General features: G+C 37.1%; 2 protein-coding genes across 7 annotated transcripts; one reads left to right on the top strand and one right to left on the bottom strand.

The window, feature by feature from the left end:
* The first annotated feature begins 2,981 nt into the window (after positions 1-2,981).
* On the top strand, positions 2,982-7,472 carry LOC122031861 (protein IMPAIRED IN BABA-INDUCED STERILITY 1-like). Of its 4 annotated transcripts, none has more exons than XR_006125888.1 (10): positions 2,982-3,725; positions 4,003-4,287; positions 4,391-4,708; positions 5,078-5,305; positions 5,465-5,562; positions 5,744-5,846; positions 5,948-6,475; positions 6,564-6,693; positions 6,997-7,088; positions 7,205-7,472. XR_006125888.1 is itself a non-coding variant. In XM_042591052.1 (9 exons), exons 1-9 carry the CDS (start codon positions 3,357-3,359, stop codon positions 7,020-7,022), a joined length of 2,085 nt encoding a protein of 694 aa, XP_042446986.1. In that variant the 5' UTR covers positions 2,982-3,356; the 3' UTR covers positions 7,023-7,472. The 4 variants fall into 4 exon arrangements, 1 of the variants encoding a protein (XP_042446986.1); XR_006125887.1 differs by having other exon boundaries at positions 7,199-7,472; XR_006125886.1 differs by having other exon boundaries at positions 6,564-7,088; positions 7,199-7,472.
* Positions 7,473-7,561: 89 nt separating this feature from the next.
* Positions 7,562-11,853, bottom strand: LOC122031862. 3 transcript variants are annotated; one of them, XM_042591053.1, is made up of 10 exons: positions 11,560-11,853; positions 10,231-10,472; positions 10,022-10,105; positions 9,461-9,934; positions 9,246-9,381; positions 8,972-9,134; positions 8,747-8,875; positions 8,478-8,672; positions 8,156-8,278; positions 7,562-8,001 (listed from the first exon to the last, which is right to left on the bottom strand). In XM_042591053.1, the coding sequence occupies exons 2-10, from the start codon at positions 10,454-10,456 to the stop codon at positions 7,888-7,890; spliced, it is 1,644 nt and encodes a 547-aa protein (XP_042446987.1). In that variant the 5' UTR covers positions 10,457-10,472; positions 11,560-11,853; the 3' UTR covers positions 7,562-7,887. The 3 variants fall into 3 exon arrangements, with proteins under 3 accessions (XP_042446987.1, XP_042446988.1, XP_042446989.1); XM_042591054.1 differs by lacking the exon at positions 11,560-11,853 and having other exon boundaries at positions 10,231-11,021; XM_042591055.1 differs by lacking the exon at positions 11,560-11,853 and having other exon boundaries at positions 10,237-11,021.
* Between the last annotated feature and the right edge of the window lie 1,651 nt (positions 11,854-13,504).

Genomic DNA, 13,504 nt, shown 5'->3' with positions numbered 1-13,504 from the left:
TTAATGTATTTCACAATAATCAAATTCCAAAACAACGAGCAATTAGTTTCCGACCGGCACTCCAATTAGCGGCTCCCCTCAATTTCAGTTTAAATTAAACACAATTTGTTATTCCAGCTAATCCTTTTTCCCCCCTTAAATCCAAATCATGTGTCAGTTTAGTGTTTTAATCGCAGTGTTTGCTAATTTTAATTAAAAAAAAATGGAATACGATCACCGGCCCTGCATCTCGCCGCCGCCTACGGCGGCCTGCCCAAAACGCAAGCACCACCACGGCCATAGCCTCGCCTCCTGCTTTCGCTCCGCCGCGGGCGACGACGGCCAAGAGCGGGCGGAATCCCCTCGCCGTCCACCGCGACTATTCCATTCCAAGGCGCGTTTCTGCTTCGGCGGGGGAAAGCACCGCCGCCGCCACTCGACCGAGTTCACGTACGATGCCCTCAGCTACGCGCTCAATTTCGATGAGGGCTCCGACGCCGATTCCCCCACCGGCGCTGAATTGCTGCGGCTCCGCTGCGACACGTCCAGGCCCCGGACATTCTCGCCGCGCGACGACGGCGCCGACGGGTTCGCTGACTGAATTCACCGGGATTGATGGAAATACGGAGACTGGATGATTCCCTCCAATTCTCCTGATCGATGCTTGTATAGTTGTGTTCTCTCGATCTGATTCAGCCATAAACATTAAGGATCTGCCTTCTACTCTCCTCCATTTCTCTTTGTTTCCATAAGAAATTACTGAAGATGATTTTTATATATACATATATAATGATTACCCATGAGAATATTATTTCGGAAGTAATTTGGGATGAAATTTGCTCTCTTGCATTATGCGATCAACAAACTCCTATTTCAAAATCACATCACTGTCATCGTTATTTGAATTTCAAGTAGGTCTTCAAGTTACTTTACTTAAATATGATCAACAAACGCCTTTAAAATGAATTCTTTAAAAGTTCAAAATGCATTCTTTAAAATGATTCATGCACTTCTCTGATCAACAACATAATTAGGATTCAAAATGCTCAACTTCGTCCGAATGCATTCAATATGATCAACAACATTCCAACGTTTGTGGTTAAGCAAATTAATTAAACTGATGAATCTAATGGAACTTCTCTGAAAATTCAGCGGTCAAGTTGAGCAGAAAGGTTTAAGAAATGCGTTGAACGTTTTGCTTACAAGAATACGTAATTAGGAATATCAAAACGTGCACTTAAGATTATGATATTTTTTAAAAAAACATGTAGCTAACTTTTAGATTTTTAAAAGATATATTTATTTCTCATTTTATCCCTTCCTATCAATCATTTTGATCTTGCATTCAAAAAATAATACTTATTGATTTTCAAAATACAACACTAAAATATAGTTGATTTGAATATTATTTTTTGAAACTCAATATTGGTATTGTTTTTTAAAATTTAAAATTTAATATTACAGTACTATTATCCTTGAATGTAACATATAGTGTTGATGGGAAAGATAAAATGAAAAATAAATGCGTTTTCTTTTGAAAATTCAATATTTTAAGTTCGGGCATTTGTCAATTGTTGATTAGAAATAAATAAAATAATTATGGTCAGTCATATTTCTAAGATAAATAATAAAAGAATAACGAAATTTACTAAAAATATACATTTAGATTTTTATTTCTATTCTACTATTCTAACCTTCTAACAAATTTGACTATTTCTTTATTTTCTATGTCATTTCTCTCTCTTTTCTTTCCTCCTCTTTTGCACGCAGATTTTTCTAAAAATATTATAATACCCTTGAGAAGTCAAAATAAGCAATAGATAACATCATTTAACTCCTTATAACCCTAGAAATTCACAGGAACTAAAATGGATGTAATCGAAACTCCTAGGTCCATCAATGGATTTCGACCGAAATCCACTGATGGACCTAAAAAGTTCTGATTGCACCTATTTCAGTTCCTGTAGATTTATGGAATTGCAAGGAGTTCAAATATACTATCTATTATTTATTTCGGTTTCTCAAAGATGTTAAAATGTAATACGAAAGAATCTCCAAAATTCTCCATATTGACCTAATATGGATCATATCAGACTTAATGTGGGCATGATATAATACACATATAAGGCCAAACATGGAGAATTTTGATGATTCTTCCTTATTATATTTTAATAATTCTAAGAAGTCGAAATAAATAATGGATAGTATATTTGAACTCCTTACAACTTCAGAAATCTATAAGAACTTAAATGGGTATAATCGGAGTTTTTTAGGTCCATCAGTAGATTTTGGTCGGCATTCACTGATGGACTTAGAGAGTTTCGATTGTACCTATTTCAGCTCTTATAAAGAGTTAAACGGTGTTATCCATTACTTATTTTATCTTCTCAGGGATGTTAAAATGTCTTTAGAAGAATCGACTTTTTAGGAGGTATTTTAAGTTCATGTTATTATACATGTATACATAAGTGTAAAAAGAGGAAAGAAAAAAAAAAGAGAAAAGATGTTGTCTGTATATAAGAAAAGAGAAGAGAAAGAGAAATGATAAAAAAAATAAAAAAAACAGTTAAATTCGTGGATACATACTTTGATAAATAATAATGTAACATATATCTTTTAATAAATTTAAAATTTAAAATTACCCTTTAGTAAATTGTCGAAAGAATAACCAGATATAATTGATAAATATGTGCAGTTGCGCCATCGTCATCGCCGCCATCAATCATTCGTTGTTTTGATACTTAGATGACGTACACGCGAATCTAAGCGAATCAAACCGGCAGAGACTATTGTGGCGGCGGTGGCACTCCGCCTAAGTAGAGGCAAACTGCTTGAGATATCCAATCAATGATTCCAAGCCCTAGGCTTTGACTTAATTATGAATAACTATTATTTTTTTAATCATGACTGACGCGTAAAAGAAGTATTTATCTCAATTATACTAAAATTTAAATCTAGTTCCTAAATCGACTCATTAATTCGATAACTCAAGTTCCGCACCCAATCTGATTTGGCTGAGCGCGACAGGGGTGGACTGATCATCTTCCTAGGTTTCCATCCTTTTCAATCGTTCTCATACTCTTCCATTGCGAGGTCCTACGAATCGCCCCATCCACCGCTAATCTCGCCAGCAAGGAGAAACCCTAAAGATTGCATACCAAAGGTGTCGTTTTTTTTTCCTATTTCAAGGGTGCTTCCAGCGCTTCCGGATCTCCGGGCCACCCGATTTGTCTCATCTACTGCTTTGGGTTGCCTCCTCCCCCTAATCTTCAACTCCGTGGGCTCCTTCGCCTTCCCAAGTTTTCCTTGATTCGAGGCATTTTCCTTTTTTCTTTTTATCTCCGACGGCCTCGCTAATGCTGTAGGACCCGGCGGCCATGGGCTGCGTTGCGTCAAAGAATGCGGTCTCGGCTACGCCGGTCGCTGATTCCTCCGGCATTCTAAAGAACCACCGAAAGCGGGCGGGGCCGATCGCAGCGTCCTTACGGCGGCACCGGACAGGAGAGGGAACAGAGAACGGCCAGCCGGAGAGGGAGGAAGAAAAGAGTCGCCTTGAATCTGGGGAAAATGGGAAGGTGAGCTCGGATAATACTAACTTACAGAGCCTACGGTTGCGGAACCTTCACAAATACATAGAAGGGGAGCAGGTCGCCGCAGGGTGGCCCTCTTGGCTCAGTGCCGTGGCCGGGGAAGCTATTCAGGGTTGGGTGCCTCTTAAAGCTGACTCCTTTGAGAAACTGGAGAAGGTAATGCTGAGATCATGACCATTTATCCATCTGCCTATCATTTTTTTAAACAACTCGTATGTACAATTGAAAAAGCCCCAACTTTGGCTTTTTGTAATAGTTTGTATTCTTGTTGCTTCATTAGTAGGATCAAGATGTTTCCTTAATTTTGCTAGACCAACTGTAATAGTTTAATTGCAAAATTATCGGTTGGAATTCAGGTTCACCAGGCTTTCCTTTTTTGCCGCTGAATTAATTGTGATTTGATGTCATTGTAGCTGAATTTTTGCATATGTAGGTTGGACAAGGTACTTATAGCAGTGTGTTCAGAGCGCGTGATCTTGACACTGGAAAGATGGTTGCGTTGAAGAAGGTTCGCTTTGACAATTTTGAACCGGAGAGTGTTAGGTTTATGGCCAGAGAGATAAAGATACTGCGCACGCTTGACCATCCAAATATTATGAAGTTGGAAGGGTTGATTGCTTCTCGATTATCATGCAGCCTTTATCTTGTATTTGAATATATGGAGCATGATCTCGCGGGACTTTCCACTTCGCCTGATATCGTACTCTCTGAATCACAGGTTTGATTATATTCTTTGAATGCTCAACAGAAAGTTTTTCCATAAATTTCCTAGTGGTTACATGCTGAAGTACGGACTTTAACTATCTGTCCATGATTTGCAGGTTAAGTGTTACATGTATCAGTTGCTATCTGCACTTGAGCATTGCCATTCGCATGGTGTTATACACCGGGACATAAAAGGAGCAAATCTTCTGGTTGATAATAATGGAATTCTGAAAATGGCTGATTTTGGCCTTGCAAATTTCTGTCGCCCAGGGCGTAAGTATCCACTAACCAGCCGCGTCGTGACTCTATGGTATAGGCCGCCTGAACTACTGTTGGGTTCGACTGACTATGAAGCCACTGTAGACTTGTGGAGTGTTGGTTGTGTCTTTGCAGAAATGTTTGTGGGAAAACCTGTTTTGCAAGGCAGAACTGAGGTAATAATCTCTAGAACTCAAGGTTTTCCAGCCAAACTCTTGTGTGTTATTAGATCTCCAAAACAAGCAAAAAGGAAATGGATTACCTAGACCAAAAGAACAATTACCAAAATCCATAATGGCCTCTTAGTATTTGGGTTGGATTTGTATCTTTTGTTGTCATTGAGCTCTATTTAGAGAAATAATAATAAACTATTTTCAACTTTGGTAACCGTTAATGGTGTAGTTGTCATCATCCCAACTAGATTTTGCTTGTTAAAAGTACTTTTTCATTAGTGTTTTTGGACTTGGAAACTTGTTTTCTTTGTTTTCTAACTCTTTATCCCTTTTTGTTCTATTTGAAGATGCAAGTTTATTGTTCTTTGTCAGGTTGAACAATTACATAAAATATTCAGGCTATGCGGTTCACCACCAGAAGAATATTGGAAGAAGTCCAAGTTGCCTCATGCTACAATTTTCAAACCACATCGTCCCTATCAAAGCAGCCTCTATGGGACATTCCAAAATCTACCAAGAACTGCTGTTAGTTTGTTAGAGACTTTTCTATCTGTCGAACCTTATAAGCGTGGTAGTGCGTCAAGTGCCCTTGGATCCGAGGTGAGTATGATTCTGGTATATGTCCCTATGAAACTGAGACAATGCTATCGTTTTCTCTGAGCCCCTCAAAATGATTATTTTGTTTATCTAACAAACATTCAATTAACAATACCATTCTTGCCTTACCTTTTATGATTTCTTTCATATGTTTCCTTTCAGTATTTTAGAACAATGCCTCTTGCTTGTGAACCCTCAAGTTTGCCAAAGTACTCACCCACTAAAGAGATAGATATAAAGAATCGAGAAGAATCACGCAGGTAAATTCTATTCGTAGTGGAGGTCAATAAATCAATTTCGTTAGGAAAAAAAATTAGAAAGATATGTTGCAATCTCATGTTTCTATTTTGATGAGTTATTGTCAATAAAGGACCTCCTAACATTGTAAATGCAACTCAAATGTTGGATGTGCTTAACTTAGTATACTTGTATGTCTTTTAGAAGAAGAGTTGCTGGAAGACAAGAAGCCACAAGAAGACCATTAAAAGCAGATAGAACTTTGCAACAATCAGGTGGCCTCAGCAAATTAGTAGATAGCAAAACGGTAACTCACCTTGTTTTGGCATGAAGTCTTTTAGCTAGTGGAGGACAAGTTATAATGGTGGAAGATTTGTGGATAACAATAATAATACCGTCTAATTTCAGGATAAACAGCAAAATGCTGAAGCCACTGAACACAATGAACAAAAAGATCCCCCAAGAGTAGATGGTGAAAGCAGACTGTTTGTAGATCTCCAGTCAATTCCATCAATTAAAAAACCAGATGAAGGTCGTCACATGAAGCACAACTCTGAGCAGGATATTGTCTTTTCAGGACCATTACAAGTTTCTGCTTCCAATGGTTTTTCATGGGCAAGGAGGCAGAGAGAAGATGATGCACATAAAAAATCTCACAGTAGACGCAATTCAAAAAGAAATTTGTCTACTGCAAGAGATCCATCCGGTATTGAAAATGTCAAAAGTAAGATAGAGTGCAAGGGTCTGCAAAATGGTGATCATCATGCTGGTTTCAAACTCCATGAGTCACAGGAGTTGGTTAAAGTTGCAATGCTGAAAAGGTGGGCGCAACTTGAACATCCAGGATCATTTGATGCATCTGAAGCATTCCCTTCTCAGGACTTCTCTGAAGCCTGCTACAATGGAGATCCATCTTCACTGCGACATAATTTTTTGGTATGCAGCTAGTCTGGCTTTGTCAGATGTGTCTGACGTTTAACACTTTGCCTTGATGACTAACTAAACTCATTTTGATAAATCTTAGGGCTTCCACAACCAAGACAGAGTTGAGTTTTCAGGGCCTTTGCTGTCTCAGTCTCACAAGGTCGATGAACTCCTGCAGAAGCACGAACGACAGATTCGGCAAGCAGTTAGAAGATCATGGTTCCAAAGAGGTATGCCAAGACATTTTTACAAATGTTGTCCAAATCTTTAGATAATCCTTAAAATAGGAAACAACTTAGCATTAAACCTGAAGCTAATTAGCCGAAGTTTACTTGTTTCTTAAAGGAAAGCAGTTGTTATGTGCCTTATCACGGCATTTATTTGAGTTACAGAACTGTGTGCATTGCACGGCATTTATTAATATAATTTTCTCCTAAATATTTCAAGTTAATTTTGGATAGAGTAGTGCGTTGAGGCATGACACTCAATTTAAAATTTTTTTATCAGTTTTAATGTTGTCTGCTGACATTCAGTGACAGGGAGAAGAATGAGGAAGTAAACGTTTGTTTGTCAGGATGAGAAGCATACAGAAGTAAAAAACAGTTAATCAACAGAGTTTCCCAAGGTGAAAGGAACCGCTAATCCAGCAATGGCATCTGAATTAACTGATTAGCTGCTATAGATGTTTATAATTTTTTCTACAAGTCTACTACTTCCTGTATATAACATTGTCAGGAGCAGATGCATTTATAGCGGTGTCTAACTCATTCATCTATTTCTGGTGGCGATCAAAGATCTAAGCTCTTCGTTGAAGAAGTTCAAAAGGTGACATCAAATAAATTCCTAACAATTTAGTTTGGGTACGCTGCAAAAGCCTTGAATTGGAGCTATTCCCTTGTAAAGATGTAGAGCCATGAATCCCTTGTAAACAAATTATTTTGCATGCATTTTCTGATGTAAAAGATACATGTATGCTGAAATCCAATAGTAACATAAAACATTCTTTTCACTATCAAGAACTATCATGTGTTGTGGTTTCATTGAACCCTAATCCTTCCACGATTATCAATCTCAATAGAAATGAAAACAAAACATGATGGCCAACGTCAAAGCTTTGATTTGTCTGGTAAAAACAATTTTGTTCTAACTTTGGGAGGAAAAGACATCAAACCTGTGGTCAGAGAAGGTTTTTTTGCTTAAGCTGTTGTCCAAGAAAATAGATGCGATGGGATAAAAAAAAAGTAGACCTTGGAATGGATTCCTAGAATGCTTTGCAACCTTTTTTTTCTCTCTCTACATGAGTGTCAAATTTACAGTTCCTCAGCAGGCACTCTTCAAATTAAAGAAGACATTGAGTTTGCCCTGCTCTGGTACAATCAGTTCTATGCTCTTTAGCATAAGGTCTCTTCAAGGGGACGAATGAATCAATCATCTTCACGTGTGACGATGGTTGGTATCTGTCCATGATTAATGAAATCAATCTTGTGCAATCTCAAGCAGCAGAGGACATGCTCTGGCAGCTCATCCTGCTTTTGCACCTGCATTTTTTGAAGTACTTAAAACTACAGGAAAGTTGAGTTGGATTGTTGTCTCAAGATGGCAATTAAGAACTTTGTTCAGCATGGAAGAACTGCATTGCATACACAACAAATAGGAATTTCTAACCAAATCAGAGAAAAACTCTGCTCTAACCTGGATGGTGAGGCCCAAATCAAGGATTCCATGTTTTAGACGTTCCCGAAATGCTTCAAGACCCTTTCTTGATATGTAGCTAAACCGATGTATATCAAGATCAATCTCAAAGTAGTTCGTACCCTGCAACAATAGCCATACTGTTAAATACTTACAAAAGAAATATACACACTAGCTTTGGGTAAATTTTAGCATGTCAAATTGTGCTTTGAGAATATGCAGAATAGCAAAATTGTGAACATCAAAATGAGGCAATCATGACCATTTTGATAGCTTTCTCACTTCATCACATCGGAGGCAGAAAGAGTAACCCTTTATTTACCAAGTAAAAATTGTGCTGAGGGCGTGAGAGCACTGGTTTTTCGTTATAAGCTTGAACAAGCTTCCTTTCTGCTGCACTTAGGCAAAGATCCTCAGGATTAACCACACCAGACACTATTTTCAATCTCTCTCGAAAAGGAATGCTTGAATCCATCGCAAATCCTTTAACCTTTTCAGTTTCATCATCAATAAACCTCTGCACAGAAGGTAAGAATAGTTCAGCATTGTGGCAAATATTGAAGTGCATTCAGAAACATTGTGGCAAATAACCTTTATCAAATCCTGGAAACTAGAAGGAATTTCTTTGTCAAAACATTCAGAAATCTTAAAGTACATTACAAGGCTCATTCCTTCCCCATCACTATCACCGAGAAACATTGCAGCCGGGTAAGTAGGCATCTGCAGGAAAGTGCAAATTTTCATGGCATGTAGAGCTGAAACAGAAAAATCATGCAACCTCATGATGAACTAGTGAAAAAAAGTTCATTGTAGTACCTGAATATTGACAATCAAGAGTGAGGGAATTTGGTCATGTAACTTAACAGATGGAAGATCAATATATTGAGCGATATGATGTATCTTTCGCGGACATAAAAACAAATCTACACCGATTGGATAATATGGTGCATAGTTTGGTGCAGGAAGCTTCCTCTTATCTCTGCACATTCAAAATGCAGCTCAAATTAGTGAAGTAGAAAATTGTTGTTAGCAACTAGCAGTGACAAAGTTTTGCATAGTACAAAACCAAACAAAACTGAGCAGTTCATGCCTGAAATAATTTTGCCCACGAAGTTTAAAGGTAGATGGTTCAAGGTAGGACCAGCATCCGAGCATTGATTTTTCCCTTGAAGAACATGGAATAACCGCTCCTCCTTTTGGGCGATAAACAAATTTGTTTGATGCACCTAATACATTAAATAGCATCAGTTTGCAGCATCACTAAGGAGACCCCAAAAAACAACAAAATTGAAATGTGTTGCTTACAGAACTCAGTAATGTCTTCTCCATCATATGACTTTCTTTTATACGAAAGCTTGATAACTGAGGATCTTTTATTTTGACTTGGCGGGCTACCATTTGGCATCTGCTGAATTCTGTTATTAAAACAAACAGAAGGAACCAATTTGCAGATATGCGACGATGCTTTGTTGACATGAGATTTGTCATCCATCTCATGCACTTCCTTGGAACCTTTGAAACTACCATGTGAATCACTTAAATTTGTTTTATTTTTGGTGTAAATGTCTGTTCCTTGTGTTCTATGTGAACCACCATGTGGATCACAGTTGCACAGAACCCTATCATTTGGACTTTCTATTTTGAAATGTTTTTCAGGTGGCATTGTCAATGGAGTGCTAGGATTAGCATCCTCCAACTTAGCCAAGGCATCCATAAAGCATGAAGCAGTTTCATACTGCAATGTCTGAGTCCCTACTGCATTTGCCGAGGGAATGCAGTCTGCAAGAAAATGAAAATAAAATCAACCCTATATGAAAGGTCTGCTACGTGATCGTGATGAACAATTAAAGTGTAAACTAATACTACCTCCATAGACACTTAAGAAATCATCATCAGAATCAGATTCCAAGATACTGACAGAATCAAACCATGCATCTTCCTGGCACATCACTGCAAACACAAAGGAAGATGAAATCGAGAAATAAAAAATGCAGCATTTTTCACCTCTCTGAATGTCACTAGAAAAACAATAAAAACTAAATAAGATATTTGGGTGCTAGAGATGAAAAATATACCATTACCATTCAACTGAGTGAGATGGACTATCATATTAGAGACCTCAGATTTTCCATAGGTTGCAGAAGAGTTCTCAAGTTCCACAGAGTGTTGCTCATCACCCCGAATCTGAGCTTTAGTGGCATCAGGAATCGAAGCCGAAATCATTCCTTGGGATCTTCTGTACCAGTGAGAACCCCACCTCCTTCTGGATCTATAATTTGGTTTTGATGCACATGCCCCCATGACACTAAGTAGTTTCCTACAAAGATTGTTTGAGCAAAATCAATTCATTGTGAATTAAGCTCAAGTCTACTTTTGAAGTCTTGAAACCAATCATATATGTAATTTTAATATGCTCAGCATGATTAGACGTAAAATTAGATCTAGTCAAAACTTTGAAGCCAATAGGATTAATATGTTCGGCAGGAGTTCAACCACCCTAGAAAGGAAATAAAAGTGAGAGAAGGAAAGAAGAAGAAGAAGATTACAATATCTTCACCCTTTAGGAAAAGAAAGATTTACTCGCATACTTTAACTAGTTTAATCAACTAAATGCATCATGGAGCTGCCTGCTGCATCCTACGTTATGGAGCTGCCTGTCTGATACCCAAACAAATCACAGCCAAACTTATCCAACATCAATGATTAAAGTAGTGGAAAAGAAAAGGGGAAGCTTTAGGAAAAAAAATTGAATATATGGCGGTATGGCTATAGCACTATGTTTCAAAGGTGGTTACAACAAGAGAAATTGCCTAAAATACAAAACCAGAAAGAGAGGGAGAAGAAGAAAAAAGAAGCTAAGCAGCAGTTTAACTCTTTAAAGCAAGATGATCTTGCAAGAACTAGTAGGCTAAGTACATTATAATTGCACCAACCTGAAGCAAAAGCCAAAGACTTTGACCTCAAAAAGAAAACATGGAGTAGGACAAAGGTAAAGAGAAAAACGACCTGTCTAAAAACTAGCTAATAGCTCCTTAACTCACAGAACCAGATATTTGCAGGAAAGGAGATAGTGTAAATGCCCCAAATCCATCAGTGATCTTCCAAACATTTAATTAGATAGACAGCAGAATGAGACTCAACAGGCAGAGAACAGCTCGCCATTATTATGAAGACCAACCGACGAAGACCATGCATTGATTAGGTATCTTTTGCCCAGAAAAAAAAAGATTTTGATGAACTTTATCTTCAAAAATTCACGATTTTAGCTTCCTCGCTTGATTAATCGAATAAAAAAACAAAGTTCGAACAATAAGACCAATTACTAGCTATTTATCAAAGCCTAAAAACTGGGACAATACATCCTATAAACTCCAAGAATACAAACGGAGGAAGAGAAAACAAACCTGCCAAAAGCTGGTTTCCATCGTTAGATAAGAGAAAGACGAGCTATACGAGCCAGGAACAGACGAAGAATGGCACTCGCATGTAATAGAAGAAACTAGAGTAAATATTTTACCTAAAAGATCCCTCCTTTCCCTAGGAGAAGGGAGGCGAGTGATAGAAAGAGAGACAGTGGTAGCAGCGTTCTTCGCGTATTTATAGTTGGCGAGCCAGCTGAAATGGCAATGCGGCCTCCCTGATGATTGATGGAGACTGAGAAGAGTCGAAGTCGGGACACGGTCGCTCTCCTCACGTGAAGGAAGCAGAAGATGTGGAAAGGCGAAGGCCAAGAAAGAACAAAGCTGACGGTCCATCTTCCTGTTTACCCTCGGAAAATGATATTGCCCTCCGTATTATTTTTCCCGGGCAATCTTCTCCCTAACCCCATCATCAATTAAATTTCATTCAAAATTTAATTAAATATTAATCAGATAGTACTATTTTTAAATGTATATATCTCGACGAATATCTAAGATCAAACTCATCTTCCTAATTTGTCTCAATTTCTTCTTCTGTTCCTCCACGTTGTTCCTCCATGACTTATCTTGTCAATATCATTACAACATTTATTAGAGGTCTTTTGGCCGTTCATTCATTTCCCAATTCCTTCAATGAGATATCTGTAGCTCCACGACACATCTGATAATAAAACCATGGTCAAAAGATCCTAATTGAAGCAGCAGAATTCAAGTCGTCAGCAAGAAAAATACATGAGCAGAGCAGAGCGGAGCAGAGAAGAACAGAGCAGGTACGATCGCTTTCATCCTCCTTCCCCGGACTACGATTACGTGTATGCAGTCATCGGTCCTCTGTCGGCTCTCCTTGTATTCTAGCTCAGCTACTGCCACTAGGCTTTTCCAGTGGGTGGACATGCACGCCAGGGTGCGCTCTCAATTTGTTGTCGCTTTTGGGCGATCCAACGCTTGTTGCTCTGCCATGGTTTCTTCTCCTCATCTACTAACTCGTCCCTGTAGCTGGTCCACGGAAATGAATACTTCTGTTGGCGATTTGCTGGATCCCATGATGAATTAGAATTAGGAGGAGATGCATGAGGTGACTCGACTCGGCGCTTGCAGTTGCAGGTGTAGAACAATGATGTGATGCTCTTTGGTACTTCTTTTTGCATAAAAAAAACACAAAGAAGAAGTGAACGTGGTGACCTGCATGGCTGTGTTTACGTAAAATTATGATATTCTAGAGAAAAATTATTATGATTGATTCTCTTCTCGCTAATGTTTCATCAAAAAGGCAAAAGGCTTAAACCAGAGTTTTTAATCGATTCAAATCATGATGTTTTAATGTGTATTTGATTTAAATTATCATGTATAATTTTGATTATATGATTAATTGATAATCATATAATTAAAATTATAGAAAATAAAATATAATCAAATGTTATTTGGTTCAACAAAAATTTATTTGTTTAAAGATTTTAATGAATAATCTACTTTAACTTATTTGTTTAAAAATTTAATGAATAACCTACTTTAATATTTTATTATATTATCCGAATTTACAAAACCAACTATACATAATAATAATAATAATAATAATAATAATAATAATAATATTATTATTATTATTATTTAAACTCTATTTTTTTTACTTTTTCCTCTTTTTCTTCATTTTTATGTGTTTTTTTATTTTTATTTTTTTTTCTTTTTTTACATTTTAAAATTTAAATTTTTATATTATTTACCTTTTTTATTTTTATTTTAAATTTTTTTACATTTTTTCTATTTTTTATGTTTTTTATTTTTAATTTTTTTTATTTTTTCTATTATTTTAATTTTTTCCCTATTTTTTATGTTTTTAAAATTTTTTAAAACCTTTTTAAATTATTTTTTACATTTTAAATTTTTTTACATTTATTCAAATTTTTTTTTATTATTTATGTTTTTTTTAGTT

The sequence above is a fragment of the Zingiber officinale genome, chromosome 11A, assembly GCF_018446385.1.
Source record: "Zingiber officinale cultivar Zhangliang chromosome 11A, Zo_v1.1, whole genome shotgun sequence".
NCBI classification, from domain to species: Eukaryota; Viridiplantae; Streptophyta; class Magnoliopsida; order Zingiberales; family Zingiberaceae; genus Zingiber; species Zingiber officinale.
This window is presented reverse-complemented; position numbering and strand designations above follow the sequence as displayed.